General features: G+C 62.1%; 1 protein-coding gene across 12 annotated transcripts in view; it reads right to left on the reverse strand.

The window, feature by feature from the left end:
- Positions 1–642: 642 nt before the first annotated feature.
- The window catches only part of LOC105489864 (metastasis associated 1), a 52,536-nt gene continuing 35,448 nt past the window's right edge, over positions 643–17,730 (reverse strand). For 4 of the 12 annotated variants that reach the window (XM_011755058.3, XM_011755060.3, XM_071099457.1 and 1 more), the window contains 16 exons: positions 16,576–16,693; positions 11,961–12,063; positions 11,101–11,200; positions 10,606–10,794; positions 8,385–8,459; positions 7,867–7,925; positions 7,290–7,405; positions 6,870–7,021; positions 6,575–6,764; positions 6,259–6,348; positions 4,860–5,012; positions 4,671–4,706; positions 3,065–3,076; positions 1,936–1,967; positions 1,379–1,530; positions 643–1,306 (listed from right to left, as the gene is read on the reverse strand). In XM_011755058.3, the coding sequence (XP_011753360.1) occupies positions 1,156–1,306; positions 1,379–1,530; positions 1,936–1,967; positions 3,065–3,076; positions 4,671–4,706; positions 4,860–5,012; positions 6,259–6,348; positions 6,575–6,764; positions 6,870–7,021; positions 7,290–7,405; positions 7,867–7,925; positions 8,385–8,459; positions 10,606–10,794; positions 11,101–11,200; positions 11,961–12,063; positions 16,576–16,693 (1,728 nt within the window). In that variant the 3' untranslated portion in view covers positions 643–1,155. Of the gene's footprint in view, positions 1,307–1,378; positions 1,531–1,935; positions 1,968–3,064; positions 3,077–4,670; positions 4,707–4,859; positions 5,013–6,258; positions 6,349–6,574; positions 6,765–6,869; positions 7,022–7,289; positions 7,406–7,866; positions 7,926–8,384; positions 8,460–10,605; positions 10,795–11,100; positions 11,201–11,960; positions 12,064–16,575; positions 16,694–17,730 lie in introns of those variants that run through there. The other 8 variants (XM_071099462.1, XM_011755063.3, XM_071099459.1 and 5 more) reach the window with 3 other exon arrangements.

The raw sequence follows: 17,730 nt of genomic DNA on the forward strand, positions 1-17,730 counted from the left end.
GGAGCCAGGTTATCCACCGGATCCCTCCTTCTGGTGGCCCGGCCTGTACCTGTCCCTGGACCTGCAAGTCGGGTGCCGGAGGATGGGCCAAGCAGGATTTCTGAGAATGTGCTTGCTGAAATCTGAGCAGATTCTTACTGTGGAAAGTGCACACCTGCTTGGGGGCCACAGCTCTGGGCACAAACGCTTAGGCTCTATATGGCCAGGAGGCTGGGACCCCGGCTGCAGCACTCCAAGGCCTCGCTGGCCCAGCTGTGCTGGCTGCCCTGGTGGGAAGCCCCAGGGTCTTCGGCAGGGCCAGCTCTGCCTGGTGGGAGGCAGTCCCGGGCCCACCACTGCTGCAGACACAGACGCCCAGTCTCAGCACAGCTCCACTGGGGAAGGGGGCTGCGCCCTGCGACTGCTTGCTGCCCCCTGTGGAGGGCAGAGAGCACTGCGCCAGGCCCCTGCAGGGGAAGGTCTGTGGGCAGGTAGGAGACGAACAGAGCCCAGAGGCTGGGGTGGCTCTCCTGGCTGAGGTGGCTCTCCAGGGGCCTCGGGCTCCAGGGTGAGCCACAGCCTAGGGCCGCCCGATGGGGGTGGGGAGCCCAGGGCCTGAGTCAGGGAGAGGGACTGGGAACAAAAGACACAGTGAAGGACGGGTTGGTTTTTTCCTTTTTATAAGATTTTTTTTCTTTGTTTTTGTTTAATATGAAAATTACTTGAAAAGACAAGGGCCAACCCCGCCAGGCAGCTCGGCCGGCCGCGGCCGCACGATCCTAACATTCCAGGTGTAAGTTACAGAGCTCAAGTTCATCTACAAAAAAAGTAATAAAAATAAAATTTAAAATGGCACCTTCAACAGAACACAACAAAACCTTAGGGCCCGGCCTCCGGGCAAAAGGCCCCGCAGCACAGGGGCACGGGGTGGCCCCTCATCTCCGCTCCAGCCAAAAAGTAAACACAAAGCTAAAAACGACACCTCCTTGGCATTCTCGGAATAAGTTAGCCGCGCTTTTCCTCTCCTCCCCCAGTGTCCGCCAAGGAGCGCGTTTCTCTGCAGGTGAGGGCGGGAGGTGGGGCACTACCAAACTGAGGGGCGGGCGGCGGGCTGGCTGGGAAGGGGCCGCGTGGGCAGGCGAGGGGCGGGGGGGCAGCCGCAGGTGGGGGCAGCCCCTAGTCCTCGATGACAATGGGCTCGTCGTTGACGGGCGCAGGCGGCGGCGGCCGCAGCGGCAGGGCCTGGCTCTGGCGCAGGGCGATGGGCTTGTAGGGCCGGCGGGCAGCACGCTTGGTTTCCGAGGATGAGAGCAGCTTGCGGATCTTCCTGTGGGCAGAGGTGGCGGTGAGGGCCGGGACGCTGTGCAGAGCCCTCCCGCCTGCCCTGGGAAGGCCCCACCTGGTCTCCTCGGTGGCCATGTAGAACACGTCATCCGGGGCATCGATCCAGTTCATCCGCCGCCGCTTGACTGGGGGCAGGGAGCCCCCCCGGATCAGGCGCACTTTGGTGGGGTAGGACTTCCCGTTGAGCAGGAGGTTCCGGCTTGGTCCCTGCAGAGGGGGTGCGATTCCTGGGCAGCCGGCCAAGGGCCAGCTCCACTTCAACTGCAGGGCTCCCGCTGGGAGGGGCCACGAGCCAAGGTACCGCGTCTGGCCGACCCCCACCACCCCAGGGAGCTCCACGGACCCCCAGCCTGGCCCAGGGCAGCCCTGAGGGCTGGTCGGCCCCACACCGCTGGGCCTGGCTCAGGGGCCATGGCCCCCACATGCTGCAGCCCCTCGGTCTTGCCAGGCCTCTTGGAAGCTTCCATGTGGCACCCGGCAGGGCTGGCCGGGCCTCTTCACAACACCCCAGAGAGCCATGCGGTGCACACGGGTGAGCACACGGTACCCCAGAGAGCCATGCGGTACACACGGGTGAGCACACGGTACCCCATCATGGGCTGTTCCTCTTACCATGTGCCTGGTCTGTCCGTGGTTTGCCAGACCTAACGAGAAATGGAGAAGAGAAATGAGGCCCCGAGACAGCGCGTCCTGCACTCCCACCACCCACTGCGGCCTCGGCCACCTTGGACAATGGGCCAGGGCCACCTGCCAACCAAGCCACAGCCCACACCCAGGATGGGCCTGGGGGCTTCGCCTCCCTGGGTCCTGGGCCGCCTGGTGGCCCCACAGCTCTCTGGCCAGAGACACGTTGGCTTGGCTCCACGCAGGAGGCCAGGAGCCTTGGACCTGACAGCCGCTTCCCTGCATAGGGGCCGGGCTGCCCACCCACTTGCCCACCTGTACCGAGACAAGCAAAGCCTCACAAGGCTGTCCGTCCAGCAGCAGCACAAGCCTCTCTGCAGGGCACCCACACCATGGCTGGCACTGCCCCACCAGGAGGCTGGGCTTCTTCCCAAGGCTCCAAGAGAGCCGCCAGCCCTGGCCAGAAACAGGTCACCACCCACTGCACCGGCTGGGCCCGAGCCACCCTGGCATGTGCTCGGGGATGGGGTGCCAGAGACCTCTGACTTCCCACAGTGCAGGGTGAGGAGCCCAAGGGGCACTGCGGGAGTTGGGCCAAGAGGCGGGGTCCATGCTCCTGGTCACCCCCAGCTGGGCCCAGGACCGCCGCTGCTCTCCCCCACTCCCCTGCCTGTGAGTGTGAGTGTGGGTGTGTGCATGTGGGAGCTGGTCCCAGGATGGCTCGACTCCCAGCAGGACCAGCCCAGAGAGGACAGGACATCATACTCAACTCAGTTAGGTGCCAGGGCCCAGGGGCATCGGAGCAACCTGCCAGCTCCAAAAATGCTGCTTAGCTGAGGCCCGTCCCTTAAGGAACAGAAGCGGCTTGTCCAGCCCCTCCCCACCTGGAGCCGCCTCCTAACTCGGGGCACTCCCCTGATCCGCCTCCTAACTCGGGGCCCTGGAGCCCTGGGTCAGCCTTTCCCTACCAGTTTGCTTAGCTCTGCCGGGCAGGGTCGGGTGGGGGCCCAGGTGCCTGATCCACAGCGCTCCTGAACAGGAGCCGCCATACCTCAGGGCACCTGCCAAAGACCAAGGCCCAGTGCCCAGGGCTGGCCAGTAGCACAAAACTACTTACCCAGGTAAGTGCCTACCAGAGCGGTGGACGGCAGAGGGAAGAAAACACACGCTTTAGGTTAGTGAGCCACACGCACCCATCTGCAGGCCCCGCAGGTGGGGACAGAGCAGCAGGCTGCACGGGCAAATGGCCGGGTTAGAGCACTAGGGCCCCGTGCTGTGGGCAGGCTCAGCTCACGCCTACCCGGGCTGGACAGAGACCCCATCTCATGTGTGCCAATGCCCCCGGGCGGCACCTTCACCCAGCCAGCCCCCTCCAGCGCCCAGGTCCTGGCCATTACACGTCAGGACAGGCGCTTCCTCTGTGGCTGACCCCTCTGAGCCCAGGGCCTGCCCAGCCAGGCGGCGAGTGGTGGTACTCTCTCACAACCACCGCACAGCTGGGACTGACGTGTGCAGTGTGGAAAATTCAGTGGGAATAAATAAGCTTTTATCTAACTTGCTGGTTAACCGCTTTTCACAAAACAGAACAAACAGTTCGAAGGTGCCTGCTGACAAGGACTCCCTCCTGTTTCCACCAGTTCTCACGGGGCTGTTTCCCGCCATTGGGAACAGACCAGTAAAGCCAGCCCACAGTGGGCTGGCCCTGGGCCCAGGACCAGGCAACGGGGGCAGCCCCAATACCAGATGGCTGGGAGGGCGCCCCAGGAAAGGAGGGGGGCTGGGGTGAGACAGAGACACCGCCAAGGGCGGTCGGGCAGAGGCTGCACAGACAGGCCAGGGGTGCGTGTCCAGACAGGTGGAGATGGCGGAGCCTGGCACCCGATCTCAGGCCCACCCTGCGCTGCAGCCGGCGTGCTGACCCCGCGGGACGTGCTTGCCAGGGCACCTGGCAGCCTTGAGAGAATGCCCTGAGGGGACAAGGCTGGCTGGGCTGGACGGCCACTGCCCATATCCACCTCCAGGTCCCCACGCCGGCCCTGCTGCCCTGGCCAGCACCCTCCGGGAAAGCCGCCTGAGGAAGGGGCCCCAGGCACATCCACACTGGCAGGCCCAGCACGTGCACCCCCGGAGGCCCAGGCCTGGGTGCACACCCGGGCCCCACACACCTGGCCCCCCATGCTGGGCTTGGTCCTATCTGCTCTTCCCCGAGGGGCCTGGGGTCCCACAGCCCCTGCTCCAACCAACCAGCACAGAGCACCTGAGCCAATTCTCCAACAGAAGTCACCAATGTGTGCAAGCTCAGTAGCCCACAACCCGCACAGACACCCCCGACCATTCCCTCCCCACTGTCCCGCCTGGCAGGCGCACGAAAGGATTGCAGGCACAGCACGGGCGGCCCCAGGAGCTGAGGCTGGCAGCATGCGGGCAGTCACAGCACGATGGCAGACAGCGCAGGCAGGGGCGCCAGGGCCACACGTGCCAGGACAGTCCACTGACAGGGTGTGGGGCCAGGGGGCCGAGGGCCAGATGCCTGGGCTCAGGGGGTCTTCACCAAGGGACCAGTCATGTCAGGAGGAACGTGGGGGACTGGGCTGTGGCCGGGCTCACGTGGACTGCCCCAAGCATGGGCCCTGGGCCGCCCGCCGCGGGGACACACTCAGCAGCACAGCACAGGCATCACGGGCGGGGCTGGCGCAGCGCCCGCCCGCGGCCCCAGGCCTTACCCCTACTGGGCATCAAGAGGCGCTTCTTCATGTTGCCTGGCAGCGCCGGGGTGGGAGAGAGGGAGAGAAGACAGTGTCAGCACGCACCGCGGGTGCCCCGGGCTGGGGCGGGCCGGACTCACCGGGCGGGGAGGGCCACACTCACCGGGTGGGGCAGGCCCGGATTCACCGGGCGAGGGGGCCACTCACCGTCCACCCCGTTGTGCTGCTCATAGCTGCGCTTGCCCAGGATGGTGGGGGAGCCGTTGTTGATGACAGGGGCCGCCTTGGCGGGCGTCAGGCTGCTGAGCACGCTGGACACACTCTTCACGGGGTCAGGCTTCGGGGGACGGGGGTGGGTCTCTGCCAGGAATGACAGGCAGAGCGAGTCGCCTCTGCCTGGCAGGGGATAGGCAGGCAGGCCCAGGCTCCAGCCCTCATGGTTCTGGGATACGACCAGGAACCAAGCTCCACGCGGCCCCCACCCCTGAGGCCCCATCCTGACTGGGCTGGAAGCAGGGAGGTCACCACAGAGCCAGGAGCCCAGGAGCACCAAGTGCTCTCCCGCAAGACGTGTGCCCAGGCCAATCCTGCACCTAGAGAGCAGGGAGACCACCTGGCAGGGGCCAGGCCCCTCACCCCCGCACAACAGGATCCATACACAGGCCCGTGAGCACAACACCTATTCAACAGCCCCATGTCCAGGCCTCCGGAGCTGCTGGTGGAGGGCTGGCTGCTGGTCAGACAGCGAACCGACCATCCAGCCAGCCTGGCCAGGGACACAGCTGCTGAGGACCAGCCCTGATACCAGCCACCTCTTCCCACAGGACAGGGGCCACGACCCCAAACAGGGAGCAATGCCAAAGCCACTTGAATCGCAGAGCACACGTGGTTCATGGCTCTGGAATGTCCTTCTCAGGACAGTCACCCTGTGTCAGGAGAGCAGATACACAAGCCCACTCGAGCCCAGCAAATGGGGGAGGCCCCCCACCGCCACCACAAATGTCTGGCCCAGCCCCCAAGCTGCTTCTGGCTGGGCCAGGGTAGCTGGCTGAGGTTCTCAGGTATCCTCAGACCCTCAAAGATAAGGGAACCCCTGCCTGAGGCTGCTTGCCAGGTGTGCACCTCCCCCTGCCGAGGGCCTACAGAGGCCTGAGTGCGGCCCCTGTGGAGTGGGCACGGCTCGGGAATATGCTCCCTGTAGGGCAGCAGGTGCACCCCTGCCTTAGTGGCATTACAGGCAGGAGTGTGCGCTGCCCAAACCCCACACCCTCAGGCCCCAGGGACGATCAGAACACAGGGAACGGTAGCGAGGCTGGCAGGGAAGCCCCCTGGGTGTGCCTTGAGGAGGCTGGTCCCACAGAAGACAGGGCGGCAGCCACTCTGCACTGGGCCCCGTCAAGACCCCAGGAGCAGAAAGCAGCCGGGGTCCCAGTGGGTCGGCCTGAGCCTGGCACGGGGCAGAGTACCTCAAAAGGACAGTTCCAGGCCCTGTGGGGCTGTCCAGGAGCTCCTAGCTAGAGAAGGCTGCGAGCACCAGTGCATCAGCTTGGGTCAGAGGCTGCCTGCAGGCAGCATTAGGAGCCCCCATCGCGCCTGGACTGCTCACCAAGATACCGGAGCACGGCTTCCAGCGGCTTGCGCACCGCCTGCTTCAGCACCAGTGGGCTCTGGGAGGCTTCGGGCAGCCGCGCCGTGCCTGCGGGGTACCACACAGTGTGAGGGGTGGGGCATCCCAGGGAGCACGGGACCCTGCCTGCGCCTTGACCTGGGAGCCCTCACTGCGCTCGGCCGTCAGCACCAAGGAGGAAATGGGGCTCCCTGAGATGAGAACTCCCAGTGGGGCAACAGGCTGGGCCCCAAGGTTGCTGTTCCCTCCCCACTGCCTGCAGCAACAGAGTGAGCGGGGCGTTGGGATGACTCACACTCGGCCTTGATGGCCGCGCTGTTGATGGGCAGGTAGGGGTGCCGCGCGGCATGCCATGGGCGCAGGATCTCACGGCACAGGCGCCGGGCGATCCGTGTCAGCTTCGTTGTGTGCAGATAGAAGGCCTGCCTGGTCTTCATGGCGAACTTGGGGCTCCCGCTGCTCCGGGCTGGGAGGCCGTGGGGACTCTGCGGAAGGGGGCATAACCGCCCCGACACAGTGCCATGACCGGGGGCCGAGGACCCGCAGGGCTGACACACTCGCGGCAGGCAGGGCGGATGTCCCCCCCTTACCATGTTACTGCGGTTTGGTCCTGGCCTCTCTCCATCTAACCGGGTTGGCATTTTCAAGCCACCATATTTCTTCCAATATGTCCAACAAGATGCGCAGAGACGACACTGCATGTTAGGGGGACCCCAAGAATACCACTGGTAAGACTGTGTGGCTACGGACAACAAAGTTGGAAATAGACGGATTCTTAAGCAGAACCAGCGATGTCAGAGTATTCCCCACCACCCCCACGCCGGCCGCCCCACCCGCCAGGCACCCCCGCACATTCCCCAAGGCTCTCCCAACCACATCCCTGGGACGCAGCCCCCCATCATCAGTGGGCCCCTCCCAGGCTGGGCCACGCTGGAGCCCTCAGGGCCAACACAGGCACCACGGCCCACAGGCGGGTGTGCGGTGTGCCCCCGGCCATCCAGGGCACTTACTGTAACAGCTCTCGCAGGCCCGGCCAGCGCCAGGGCTCTGGCCCGGTGCTCCCGTGCCGTTCACCACACCGGCCTTGACGTTGTTGACGCTGATTTGGTTCGGATTTGGCTTGTTACTTAAAGAGATAAAGGAGAGAAGAGAGGAGTTGCAGGAGCACAAACCTCAAGGGCCCATCTGCCTAGCACGCACCGCGGCTGATCACCCCTCGTCCAGAACCATGTCCTCGCACCCCCCTCGGCCTCAGCAGTTCCTGGGAGCCACTGCTGAGGTCTGAGCTGTTTTCCAGGCCTCCGTGCTCCCCCTAGCATGGAGCCCAGCTCAGGGACTGAACCCTGGCGGTGTGGGTTGGAATCCCAATGCCCCCTTACTGACCAGGAGGCCAGGACGACGGAGACACGGCCATCGCGTCTGCAGCCGGAACCCCCCAGCCCTGCGCCGCCCTCACAGGGGCTGCCCTAACTTTCCCAGCCTCTGAGCCTGAGTTTCCTCGGGACCCGCCTGGCCCCGGCACCCTGTGCCCACCACCCTCCCTGGCCCCCAGGGCCACGAGGACCACGGCTGTAAGGGCACACTTACTAGTTGGGAATATAAACTTGCTTTAACTTGCTCTCAGCTTCAGCTGCTTTCAAGCGTTTCTTAAAACAAAAGAGAAGGTCAGAGGTCAGCGGGCTAGGCCCAGGTTGGGGCTGTGGTGCAGACAGGCTGGAGGCCACGGAGAGGAGAGCGCCAATGGGGAAGAGAGCCCCAGTGGAAAGGAGAGCGCCAATGGGGAGGAGAGCCCCAGTGGAAAGGAGAGCGCCAATGGGGAGGAGAGCCCCAGTGGAAAGGAGAGCGCCAATGGGGAGGAGAGCCCCAGTGGAAAGGAGAGCGCCAATGGGGAGGAGAGCCCCAGTGGAAAGGAGAGCGCCAATAGGGAGGAGAGCGCCAGTGGAAAGGAGAGCGCCAATGGGGAGGAGAGCGCCAACGGGGAGGAGAGAGCCAGTGGAGAGGAGAGCCGGGCCAGGGACTCAGCAGCACGCCCACCTGCTGGGAGAGGATGGGGCGCAGGACGCGGAGGTGGCGTGCCCCGGGCACTGAGTGGCAGGCGGGCTTACCTGCTGCACGTATCTGTCGGTGGTCTTCCACATGTAGTAGTACTCAATGATGCTGGTCAGAGACTTCCACGGGAGCTGGGTGGGAGGAGGCGTGTCACCCAAGCAGGAAGGGGCAGGAGGTAGGCACATCATGAGGGCAGGGGCAGGGCTGCGGCCAGAAAGCCACAGAGGGGGCAGGAGGTGGGAGGGCAAGGTGTGCTTGGTGCGCTGAGGCCAGGCCCCTGCTGGCAGGCAGGTGCAGAGGGAAGCTGATGAAGTGGGTACCCCCTGCCAGATGCCAAAACACAGTGACGCCAGGGGAAGAGGAGCTGACACAGGGTCAAGGTCGAGATCTTGCCGAGGTGGCACTGACAACCCAGCCTCCATCTCAGCCTTTTTTTTTTTTTTTTGAGATGGAGTCTCTCTCTGTCACCCAGGCTGGCGTGCAGTGGTGTGATCTCGGCTCACTGCAACCTCCGTCTCCTGGGTTCAAGCGATTCTCTTGCCTCAGCCTCCTGAGTAGCTGGGACTACAGATACGTGCCACCACGCCTGGCTAATTTTTGTATTTTTAGTAGAGATGGGGCTTCACCATGTTGGCCAGGCTGGTCTCGAACTCCTGACCTCAAGTGATCCACCCGCCTCGGCCTCCCAAATGGGATTACAGGCGTGAGTCACCATGACCGGCCATCTCAGCCATTTTTGTTTTTGTCACCCAGGCTGGAGTGCAGTGGCACAATCTCGGCTCATAGCAACCTCCACCTCCCCAGGTTCAAGCGATTCTCCTGCCTCTGTCTCCCAAGTAGCTCGGACTACAGGCGCTCGCCACCACACCCAGCCAATTTTTGCATTTTTAGTAGACACAGGGTTTTACAGGTTTTACTGTGTCACATGTTGGCCAGGATGGTCTTGATCTCCTGACCTCATGATCCTCCTGCCTCGACCTCCCAAAGTGGTGGGATTACAGGCGTGAGCCACTGTGCCCGGCCTGTGGCATGGATTTAAGAAACTTGTCTTATTAAATAAGGGTTCAGATAGTTCCTCAGTATGGTCCACTGCATCTGGCAGGAAGGAAGAGCAGGGCCTGCTCCCTCGACACAGCCCCAAAGCTGCAGCCTCCTGACCCCACGCCTGGACTCGGCCCCGCAGCCACAGCCCCGAGCGCTGCCTCGCTAGGCTCACGTGGACTCAGCACTGGGGTCTCCTCTGCTGGAACCATGTGCAGCAGGGTCTCCCTCAAATTCTGCCCTCGTCTGAGCCAGTTGGTGAATTTTGTTTCTAGCCCTCATCCTCTTGTCTGAACATGTTCTGCTCATCTTGGTTAGATTTTAAGCCTGGAGAAATCCATATCCGCCTTGGAGAGGCCACTGCCCCAGTCAAGGACTCCTCCCGAGCCTGGCCAAGCTCTCCCCTTGGCCAGAGGCCCCCACACAAAGCTGCATTCCTGCCTCACGGCTGGCTGCTGTCCCTCCTCTTCATGTCTAGGCACCCTCCCCAACCCCATGTTTGTTTCTTCCGAATTCCAGATGCCCCCCCAGTCTCTGCTAGGCTGGCCTGTGCGCTGCGGCGTGGACGGTGCTTTTCATCAGACAGCAGCAACCTCGCCGTGTCCTGGCCCTTTGGGGCTCCTCCCTGCCCTGCCACAGGCTCCACCTCCCCAGGGCTGATGGTCAGGGGTCCCACCACCTCCACGTGGGGATGCCCTTCTAACAGATCAGTTTAAACATATTTTAGGAAGGCTGACGGTGGGAGGATGGGGGTCCTGAGGTAGAGGTACAGGGAAGGGGAGACCCCATACCATGAAGACCCTCTCGGCCTGTTGCTGGGCCAAACTCACATGAGAGAGAAAACAAGGTCATGAGCAAACAGAGGTTCAGCTTAGTCAAAAACAAAGCAAAACCAAGGCTGGGGCTGGAGGGGGCGGCAAGGAAGGGAAAGTCTCTGTGAGGACACCCTGGCCTCCGTCACCTGGGCCAACCCTTATCCTTATCACGCAGTGGTGGTAGCAGCGTGGCTCTCTATGCCCAGGCCCCACCAGTGCCCCCGCGCCGTCTGCTGAACCAGTGTGACAGGACTGTGGTGGCTGAGCACAGCTGAGACAGAACTCATGCAGCTCCATACAGGGAATCAGGGCGCAGGACAGGCTCCCTCAGGGCAGGGGCGGACGTGGACCCCACGCCCCCACAGCCCACCTGGAGATGGCCATGGTCAGCCACTCCCACATCGCCACCCACGGTACTCACAAAATCTTGCTGAATGTCCGTGAAATCCTTCCCATATTTTTCCAGGGCTTCCTCGAAAAGGTTGGCCTCTGACGCAGACCACTCCTCCATCTCATCCCTGCAGAGCACGGGCCCGCCCTGTGGCACCAGCGCTGAGATGGCCTTGGAGATGTCATAGATGTTCTTGTGGAGAGTGTCCATGGCATGGAACTGAGGCAGGAGATAGCAGGGTCACCTGGGCCAAGGTGGCTTTCCTGCACCTGTGGCACGGCAACCCTCCCTCAGGGCCTCAAGGATCCCCTGCTGCAGGACCAGGCAGCACAGCCCTCCCTGCACCCTCAGGACAGTCTGGCTGAGCCTGGGATGGATAGGAAAGGCCAGTCCAGGTGGGACAGCACCTCTGCGGGGGTCCTGAATACCTGGAGCAGGTGCTGGGTCCAGGTAGGAGGAAGGGCACAGCCACTCTGGGCCGTGGGTCACTCCAGGTCTCAGCTGTCCCACCCTAGGCCCACTTACCAGGGTGATGTCTCGGGAGGCAGCTGCGGCACTCATGTGCAGGCTGGGCTGTCGGACGGAGCTGCTGCAGTCCAGGGCCCGTGCGAAGGTGCCCACGGAGCTGGGGAAAGGAGATGCGCTGACCAGTGTCAGCCGAGCAGGGGCTCCACCCAGGCACACCGCTCCCCAGGCACCATGGACCAGGGGCCACGGCTGAGCAGGGGCTCCACCCAGGCACACCGCTCCACAGGCGCCAGGGACCAGGGCACCATGGGCAGCAGGGACAAACTGCACGGGCATCGCAGGGAGCAGCCCACAGGTGGCAAGGATTCCTTGTGTCTTGGGCCCCAGGATGGGGAGTGGGGCCCAGCACCCACCCAAGAACCCACGTGTCTGACTGAAGGCATCCTGATAAGACTGGCAATCGCCTTGGGGCTTCTTTTGGGGTTTTCTCCACCTCCTAGGCTGCTGGCAGGGAAGGTGCATGGTCCTCTCCTGGGCCTCGAACTTCCCCCCACCCCAGGGGTCTGCCTGGGCTGCAGCTGCTCTGCTCCCTGACCAGGCCCAGCCCACTTGCTCCCAGCGGCCCAGGAGTGGGACAGCGCCTCTGGCCCATCCTGGGAAAGTCCCATTAGGGACACATGGGTGGGCACACAGGCCCGCCCCCGAAAAGGGCCGCCCTTCTATTTAACAAAGAGCCTGGGCCCAGCGCTCGCCAGCCTCTCTGGGAACTGCTAGCAGGGTGTCAGGGCCGCAACGCATGGGCTTCATGTTGGGATATGGGATCCAAGACTGTCACGTCCCCAACACCCACCACAGGGCAGGGAGAACAGGAGCTCCAGGCACCACCCCTGCTGGTCTTGCCCGGGAGCAGGACTCACCGGGCCACTACCAGGAACTGGTCGATCTGCTTGTCTGTGAGTGGGTTGTGCGCCTCCCACACCTTGGTCTCCAGCTTGGACTGGTCTCGGCCGTCCTCCTCGCCTACAGAGAGAAGTGTGGCCTTTCTGAGACAGGGTCCCCCAGCGCACCGGGTCGCGCCTCTCCTCCCCAGGCACACGGAGCTGCTGGGATGGGGAAGGGGAAGGGTTGCAGGGCCCCATAGGTGAGGCCAGGGTGCAAGGCTGGACGGAGGCTGTTGCACACACAAGTACACGCATGCACACTTGGCACAGAGTGGCCTCTCAACCCGGGGATGGGGTGCACACGCAAGGGGCCTCTCAGCCCGCCCAGAATGCACGGCTTCAAGAACTGTGGCCACAAGAGATGGGAAGGTTGGTTTGCAAATTTAAATCAAGCTCTTTATTTATTTATTATTATCATTATTTTTTGAGATGGAGTCTCACTCTGTTGCCCAGGCTGGAGTGCAGTGGTGCGATCTCGGCTCACTGCAACCTCAGCCTCCTGGGTTCAGGCGATTCTCCTGCCTCAGCCTCCTGAGTAGCTGGGACCACAGGCACCGACACCACACCCAGCTAATTTTTGTATTTTCAGTAGACACGGGGTTTCACCATGTTTCCCAGACTGGTCTCAAACTCTTCACTTCAGGTGATCCACTCACCTTGGCCTCCCAAAGTGCTGGGATCGTAGGCATGAGCCACTGTGCCCGGCCCAAGCTTTTTATTTTGAGATACTGGGATTCACATGGTGTTGCAAGAGGGCCCTGCCACATCCCAACAGCAGGCAGACCACCTCCAGGGACCTTCTGGGGGCACAGGCTCCCTCCTGGCCCCTCTTCCACCCTGGCAGGTTCTGGGGCAGCTGCTCTAAACCCGGCATAGCCAGAGCCGGGGGGCAGCAGGGGGGCGCCTCTGGGGTCACCAGTTGTTTCCTGTCTTCTGGGAGCTGGGACGATGGAGAACTCAAGGCTGGTGAAGAGGCCACCTGACGCCTGCAGTTGGCCAGGGCCAGCAGGGTTTCTGACAAAACAGTCTTTTACTCGCAAAAAAACAAGACTGTGGTGTTGGGAGACGCCCTCAGGAGAATGTGCGTCTGAGCATGGCCGAGCCTGACTCCCAGGGAGGACTCGGAGAAAGTTCCACAATTGTCCTCTGTCCCCTCTCCAGCCTCCACGGCTCAGCGCAGGGTGCCAGGCTCAGACTCTGCAGGCGGCTCCCCTCTGGCCCCGGGCAGCACCGAGGCTCCTGACCAAGGACCACGGAGTGTGGGGCCGCCCTCCACTGGGGCGCCTGGCTACAGGTCCAGCATGGAGAGAGCTCTTGAGACTAGAAAGTCCCCAAGGAAACACTACCCTCGCTAAGGGGCACTGGCTCCCAGACCCTGCCCTGAGGGCCGGGCGTCCTGGGCCGTGTGTCCAGGGAGGGTCAGGCCTTGCGGCCTCTAGGAAACAATGCCTGGCCAGTCTCAGAGGACGGGGTCAGCCAGGGAAGCGCAGTGCTGCCGAGGGAGGGGCCGCTGCATGGCCCTGGAGGTGAAGGGCCTGGGCTATGTGAACCAGTGAGGAGGGCTGGGGGGTCTTCAGCCTGGTGTGGACTCCTCACCTTGGCTCAGGGGTACCCTGGGGAAGCTGGGGTCCAGCTCCCTGACTGCCAAGAAGCTGAGCCTTGGTGTGAACCACGCAAGCCACAGTGTATGCTTACCGCTGGTCACGACGGTCACACTCCCTTTGACGTTTCAAACTCACTAAAGGCAGGTGCACAGCTAGTGTGCAATTTTCCATCACTCAAGAGGGACACGGCCTCCTGGAGGTGGGGAAGGCTCTGGAAGCCACGTCTCAGCCCCACACGAGCTTGTGGGATCCCTGGCCCTTGCACCAGCGGCCCAAAAGCCAAGGAACGGCAGGGCAGTGGGGAAGGCAGCGTGGGGAGGAGGAGGTCGGCTCCTGCGGCTGGCTCAGGCTGGTGGACCCTTAGTCCCATCGCCCCAGGCCCTACAGAGCTCTGCCAGGTCTCTGCAGGTCGGATCTCAACCCTGTGTACATGGGAGGATGGGGGCACCTCAAGGCCCATTCTCCTGCCAGGCCCACCAGCCCCTGGCTGAAGGAACGGATGCGCCATGTGAGGGCCTCTGACCTGAGACGACTCCTCACTCTCTGGCCCTCATGTGATCTGTGTTCTCACCTGTCTCCCAGCCACGGATGCTGCCTTTCCACCTGGGCGTGGCTGCCAGGCCTTCACCCTTGGCCAGCCCAGAAAGGCAACACAGCCCCAGGCTGGGAGACCCTGGTATGACAGCAGGGCACCCTGGAGGCCACAGGCCCAGACCCAACACAGCGGCCTCCCTATGCTGAGACTCACAGGCCAGGCCCCAGCACAGAGGCCTCCCCACACTCAGACCCACAGGCCCCAGCACAGCGGCCTCCCCACGCTCAGACCCACACCAGCGGCGTCTCCACACTCAGACCCATAGGCCCCAGTACAGAGGCCTCCCCACGCTCAGACCCACAGGCCTCAGCACAGCGGCCTCCCCACGCTCAGACCCACAGGCCCCAGCACAGAGGCCTCCCCAGGCTCAGACCCACAGGCCCCAGCACAGAGGCCTCCCCACACTCAGACCCACAGGCCCCAGCACAGAGGCCTCCCCAGGCTCAGACCCACAGGCCCCAGCACAGAGGCCTCCCCACGCTCAGACCCACACCAGCGGCGTCTCCACACTCAGACCCACAGGCCCCAGCACAGAGGCCTCCCCACGCTGACCCTGGCCTCAACGTGCCCTGTGTGCCTGGAGAGAGGGGGGGTCTGTCCCCGACTGCCCAGCACCTCCCAGAGCTTGCAAAGCAGCAGGCCCACTACATTGCTAGCCCAGTGCTAGAGCCCGCAGGTGCCTGGGGAAGGTGGCACCGGTGCATCTTATGGACAACCAAGAACACGAAACAGCCCCAGCTACTCGGGAGGCTGAGGCTCGAGGATCGCTGGAGCCCAGGACTTCAGGTCCAGCCTGGGCAACACAGCAAGACCCACTCTCAAAGCAAACCAAAAGAGGAAAATCACCAAACACCTCGATCACAACTACAAGAAGCAGGGATGCGAGTCCCTGCCGACCCTCAGGGCAGAGCCCTGCGTCTTGAGGGCAGCCTCACAGCCTTGCCCCGCGGGGAGATGAGGGACAGGGTTGAGAAGGTGACAGTGAGCCTCAGGACTTCCCACCAGGGCTGCTGAAGCACCCGGTGGAGGGAGGAGGCCACCTGTGTCTGGAGTGCATGCTGCGTCAGAGCTCCATGGCCCCATCAGACCTCAAGGGTGGGGCACCCACAGGCAACACAAGAAACGCAGGCAGATTTACACAGAAGAAAATTTCTGGAGACAAAAAGAACTTTAAAAAACTAATGAGAGGGGCGCGGTGGCTCAAGCCTGTAATCCCAGCACTTTGGGAGGCCGAGACGGGCGGATCACGAGGTCAGGAGATCCAGACCATCCTGGCTAACACGGTGAAACCCCGTCTCTACTAAAAAAAAAAAAATACAAAACATTAGCCGGGCAAGGTGGCGGGCACCTGTAGTCCCAGCTACTCGGGAGGCTGAGGCAGGAGAATGGTGTAAACCCAGAAGGCGGAGCTTGCAGTGAGCTGAGATCCGGCCACTCCAACCTGGGCGACAGAGCGAGATTCCATCTCAAAAAAAAAAAAAAAAAAGTAACAAGGCCAGACGCAGTGGCTCACACATGTAATCCCAGCACTTTGGGAGGCCAAGGCAGGTAGATCACTTGAGGTCACGAGTTTGAGACCAACCTGGGCAACATGGCGAAACCCTGCCTCTACTAAAAATACAAAAAAATTAGCGGGGTGTGGTGGTGCGTGCCTGTAGTTCCAGCTACCCGGGAGGCAGAGGTGGGGGGATCATCTGAGTCTGGGAGGTTGAGGCTGCAGTGAGCTATGATCGCACCACTGCACTCCAGCTTGGGCAACAGAGCTAGACCTTGTCCAAAAAAAAAAAAAAGTAGTGAAAAACAACTGCCAAGGTCAGACTCGGTGGCTCATGTCTGTAATCCCAGCACCTTGGGAGGCCTGAGGTCAAGAGTTCAAGACCATCCCGGCCAGCACGGTGAGCCCCTGTCTCTACTAAAAATAAAAAAATTAGCCGGGTGTGATGGCAGGTGCCTGTAATCCCAGCTACTCAGGCGGCTGAGGCAGGAGAATCGCTTGAACCCAGGAGGTGGAAGTTGCAGTGAGCTGAGATCACCCCACTGCACTCCAGCCTGGGCAACAGAGCGAGACTCCATCTGAAAAAAAGAAAAAGAAAAACTACTGCCACAAGGAAACCAGGTCTCACTGTGCAGGGACAACTGACCACCACGTCCTGCCTGAGGGTCTGGGGCTTCCCCAGAACCACACCACCACCAGCAGTGGGTGGGGGAAGGCTCCGGGACACCAGCCCACACACACCACCCATGTGGACAGAGCCCAGGCCTGCACCTGTTGCCCCCAGTCACACAGGAGTTACTGACATGGTGGCCGTGTCCCAGCCTCCTCTTGCCCAGTGTGTCAGCCGGCAGCGCAGGACGGGACGCAGCACGCCACGCCCAGGGCGGCCCACCCTACCTTCTTTTAACAAGTCGGTGATGTCTGCCTGGTACCGGTTTCCTACTCGAATCTCTCCTTTATCTGCCAGCAGGGTCTTCTGCTGTGGGTCGTAGACTAGAGAATAGAAGAAGAAATCCTGGAAAACACCACAGGAGACAGAGAGGCGTTAGCACGGCCGGGCTGCCGGGAGGGTCTTGCCCAGAGCTCCTGCAGGGTGACACAGGTGCCGGAGGGAGGGCACAGGAGCCCCCACAGCTCCCGGCCATGCCCGGGAGGAGCCTACAGCGGGGCCTCGAGGGTCACCGGGGGATGCACCTGCCCCATGACCCTGCCCGGAGGAGACATGCTGAGGGTCAGCAGGGGCGGGGCCTCTGAGCAGCTACAGGGGCGGGGCCAGGCTCCACAAGCCCTTACCAAGGCAGGGTGGATACGACTGCAGCCCAAAAACCATGACTTATTTGCCTTTTTTTTCTTTTTTTGAGGCGGAGTTTCGCTCTTGTTGCCCAGGCTAGAGTGCGATGGCGCGATCTCGGCTCACTGCAACCTCCGCGTCCTGGGTTCAAGCAATTCTCCTGCCTCAGCCTTCCAAGTAGCTGGGATTACAGGCACCCGCCACCACACTCGGTTAATGTTTTGTATTTTCAGTAGAAACATGGTTTCACCATGTTGGTCAGGCTGGTCTCAAACTCCTGAGCTCAGGTGATCCACCTGCCTCAGCCTCCCAAAGTGCTGGGATTACAGGCGTGAGCCACCGTGCCGGGCTCCCTCTCACCTATTCTGAAAGCTACTCTGCGTTTTTTCTTTCAAGAGCTACCTTTAAAGTCCAGCATGACACCTGTTCCATGTGTGACCACGAGCCATGCTGCAGCAGGGCCTTCATCCTCTCGAACTGACACGACTATCCAGAGGCCAGCTGTCAGGCTCAGCCTCAGCTCCTACTCTGCCTGGATCATTTTTTTTTTTTTTTTTTTTTTTGGAGACAGGGTCTTGTTCTGTCACCCAAGCTGGAGTACAGTGGTGCGATCTTGACTCACTGCAGCTGCCATCTCTTGACTCAAGCAATCCTCCCACCTCAGCCTCCCGAGTAGCTGGGACAACAGTAAGTGCGCACCACCACGCCTGGCTAATTTTTTTTACTTTTGTAGAGTTGAGGTCTCACTATGATGCCCAGGC

The sequence above is a fragment of the Macaca nemestrina genome, chromosome 7, assembly GCF_043159975.1.
Source record: "Macaca nemestrina isolate mMacNem1 chromosome 7, mMacNem.hap1, whole genome shotgun sequence".
Lineage (NCBI taxonomy): Eukaryota > Metazoa > Chordata > Mammalia > Primates > Cercopithecidae > Macaca > Macaca nemestrina.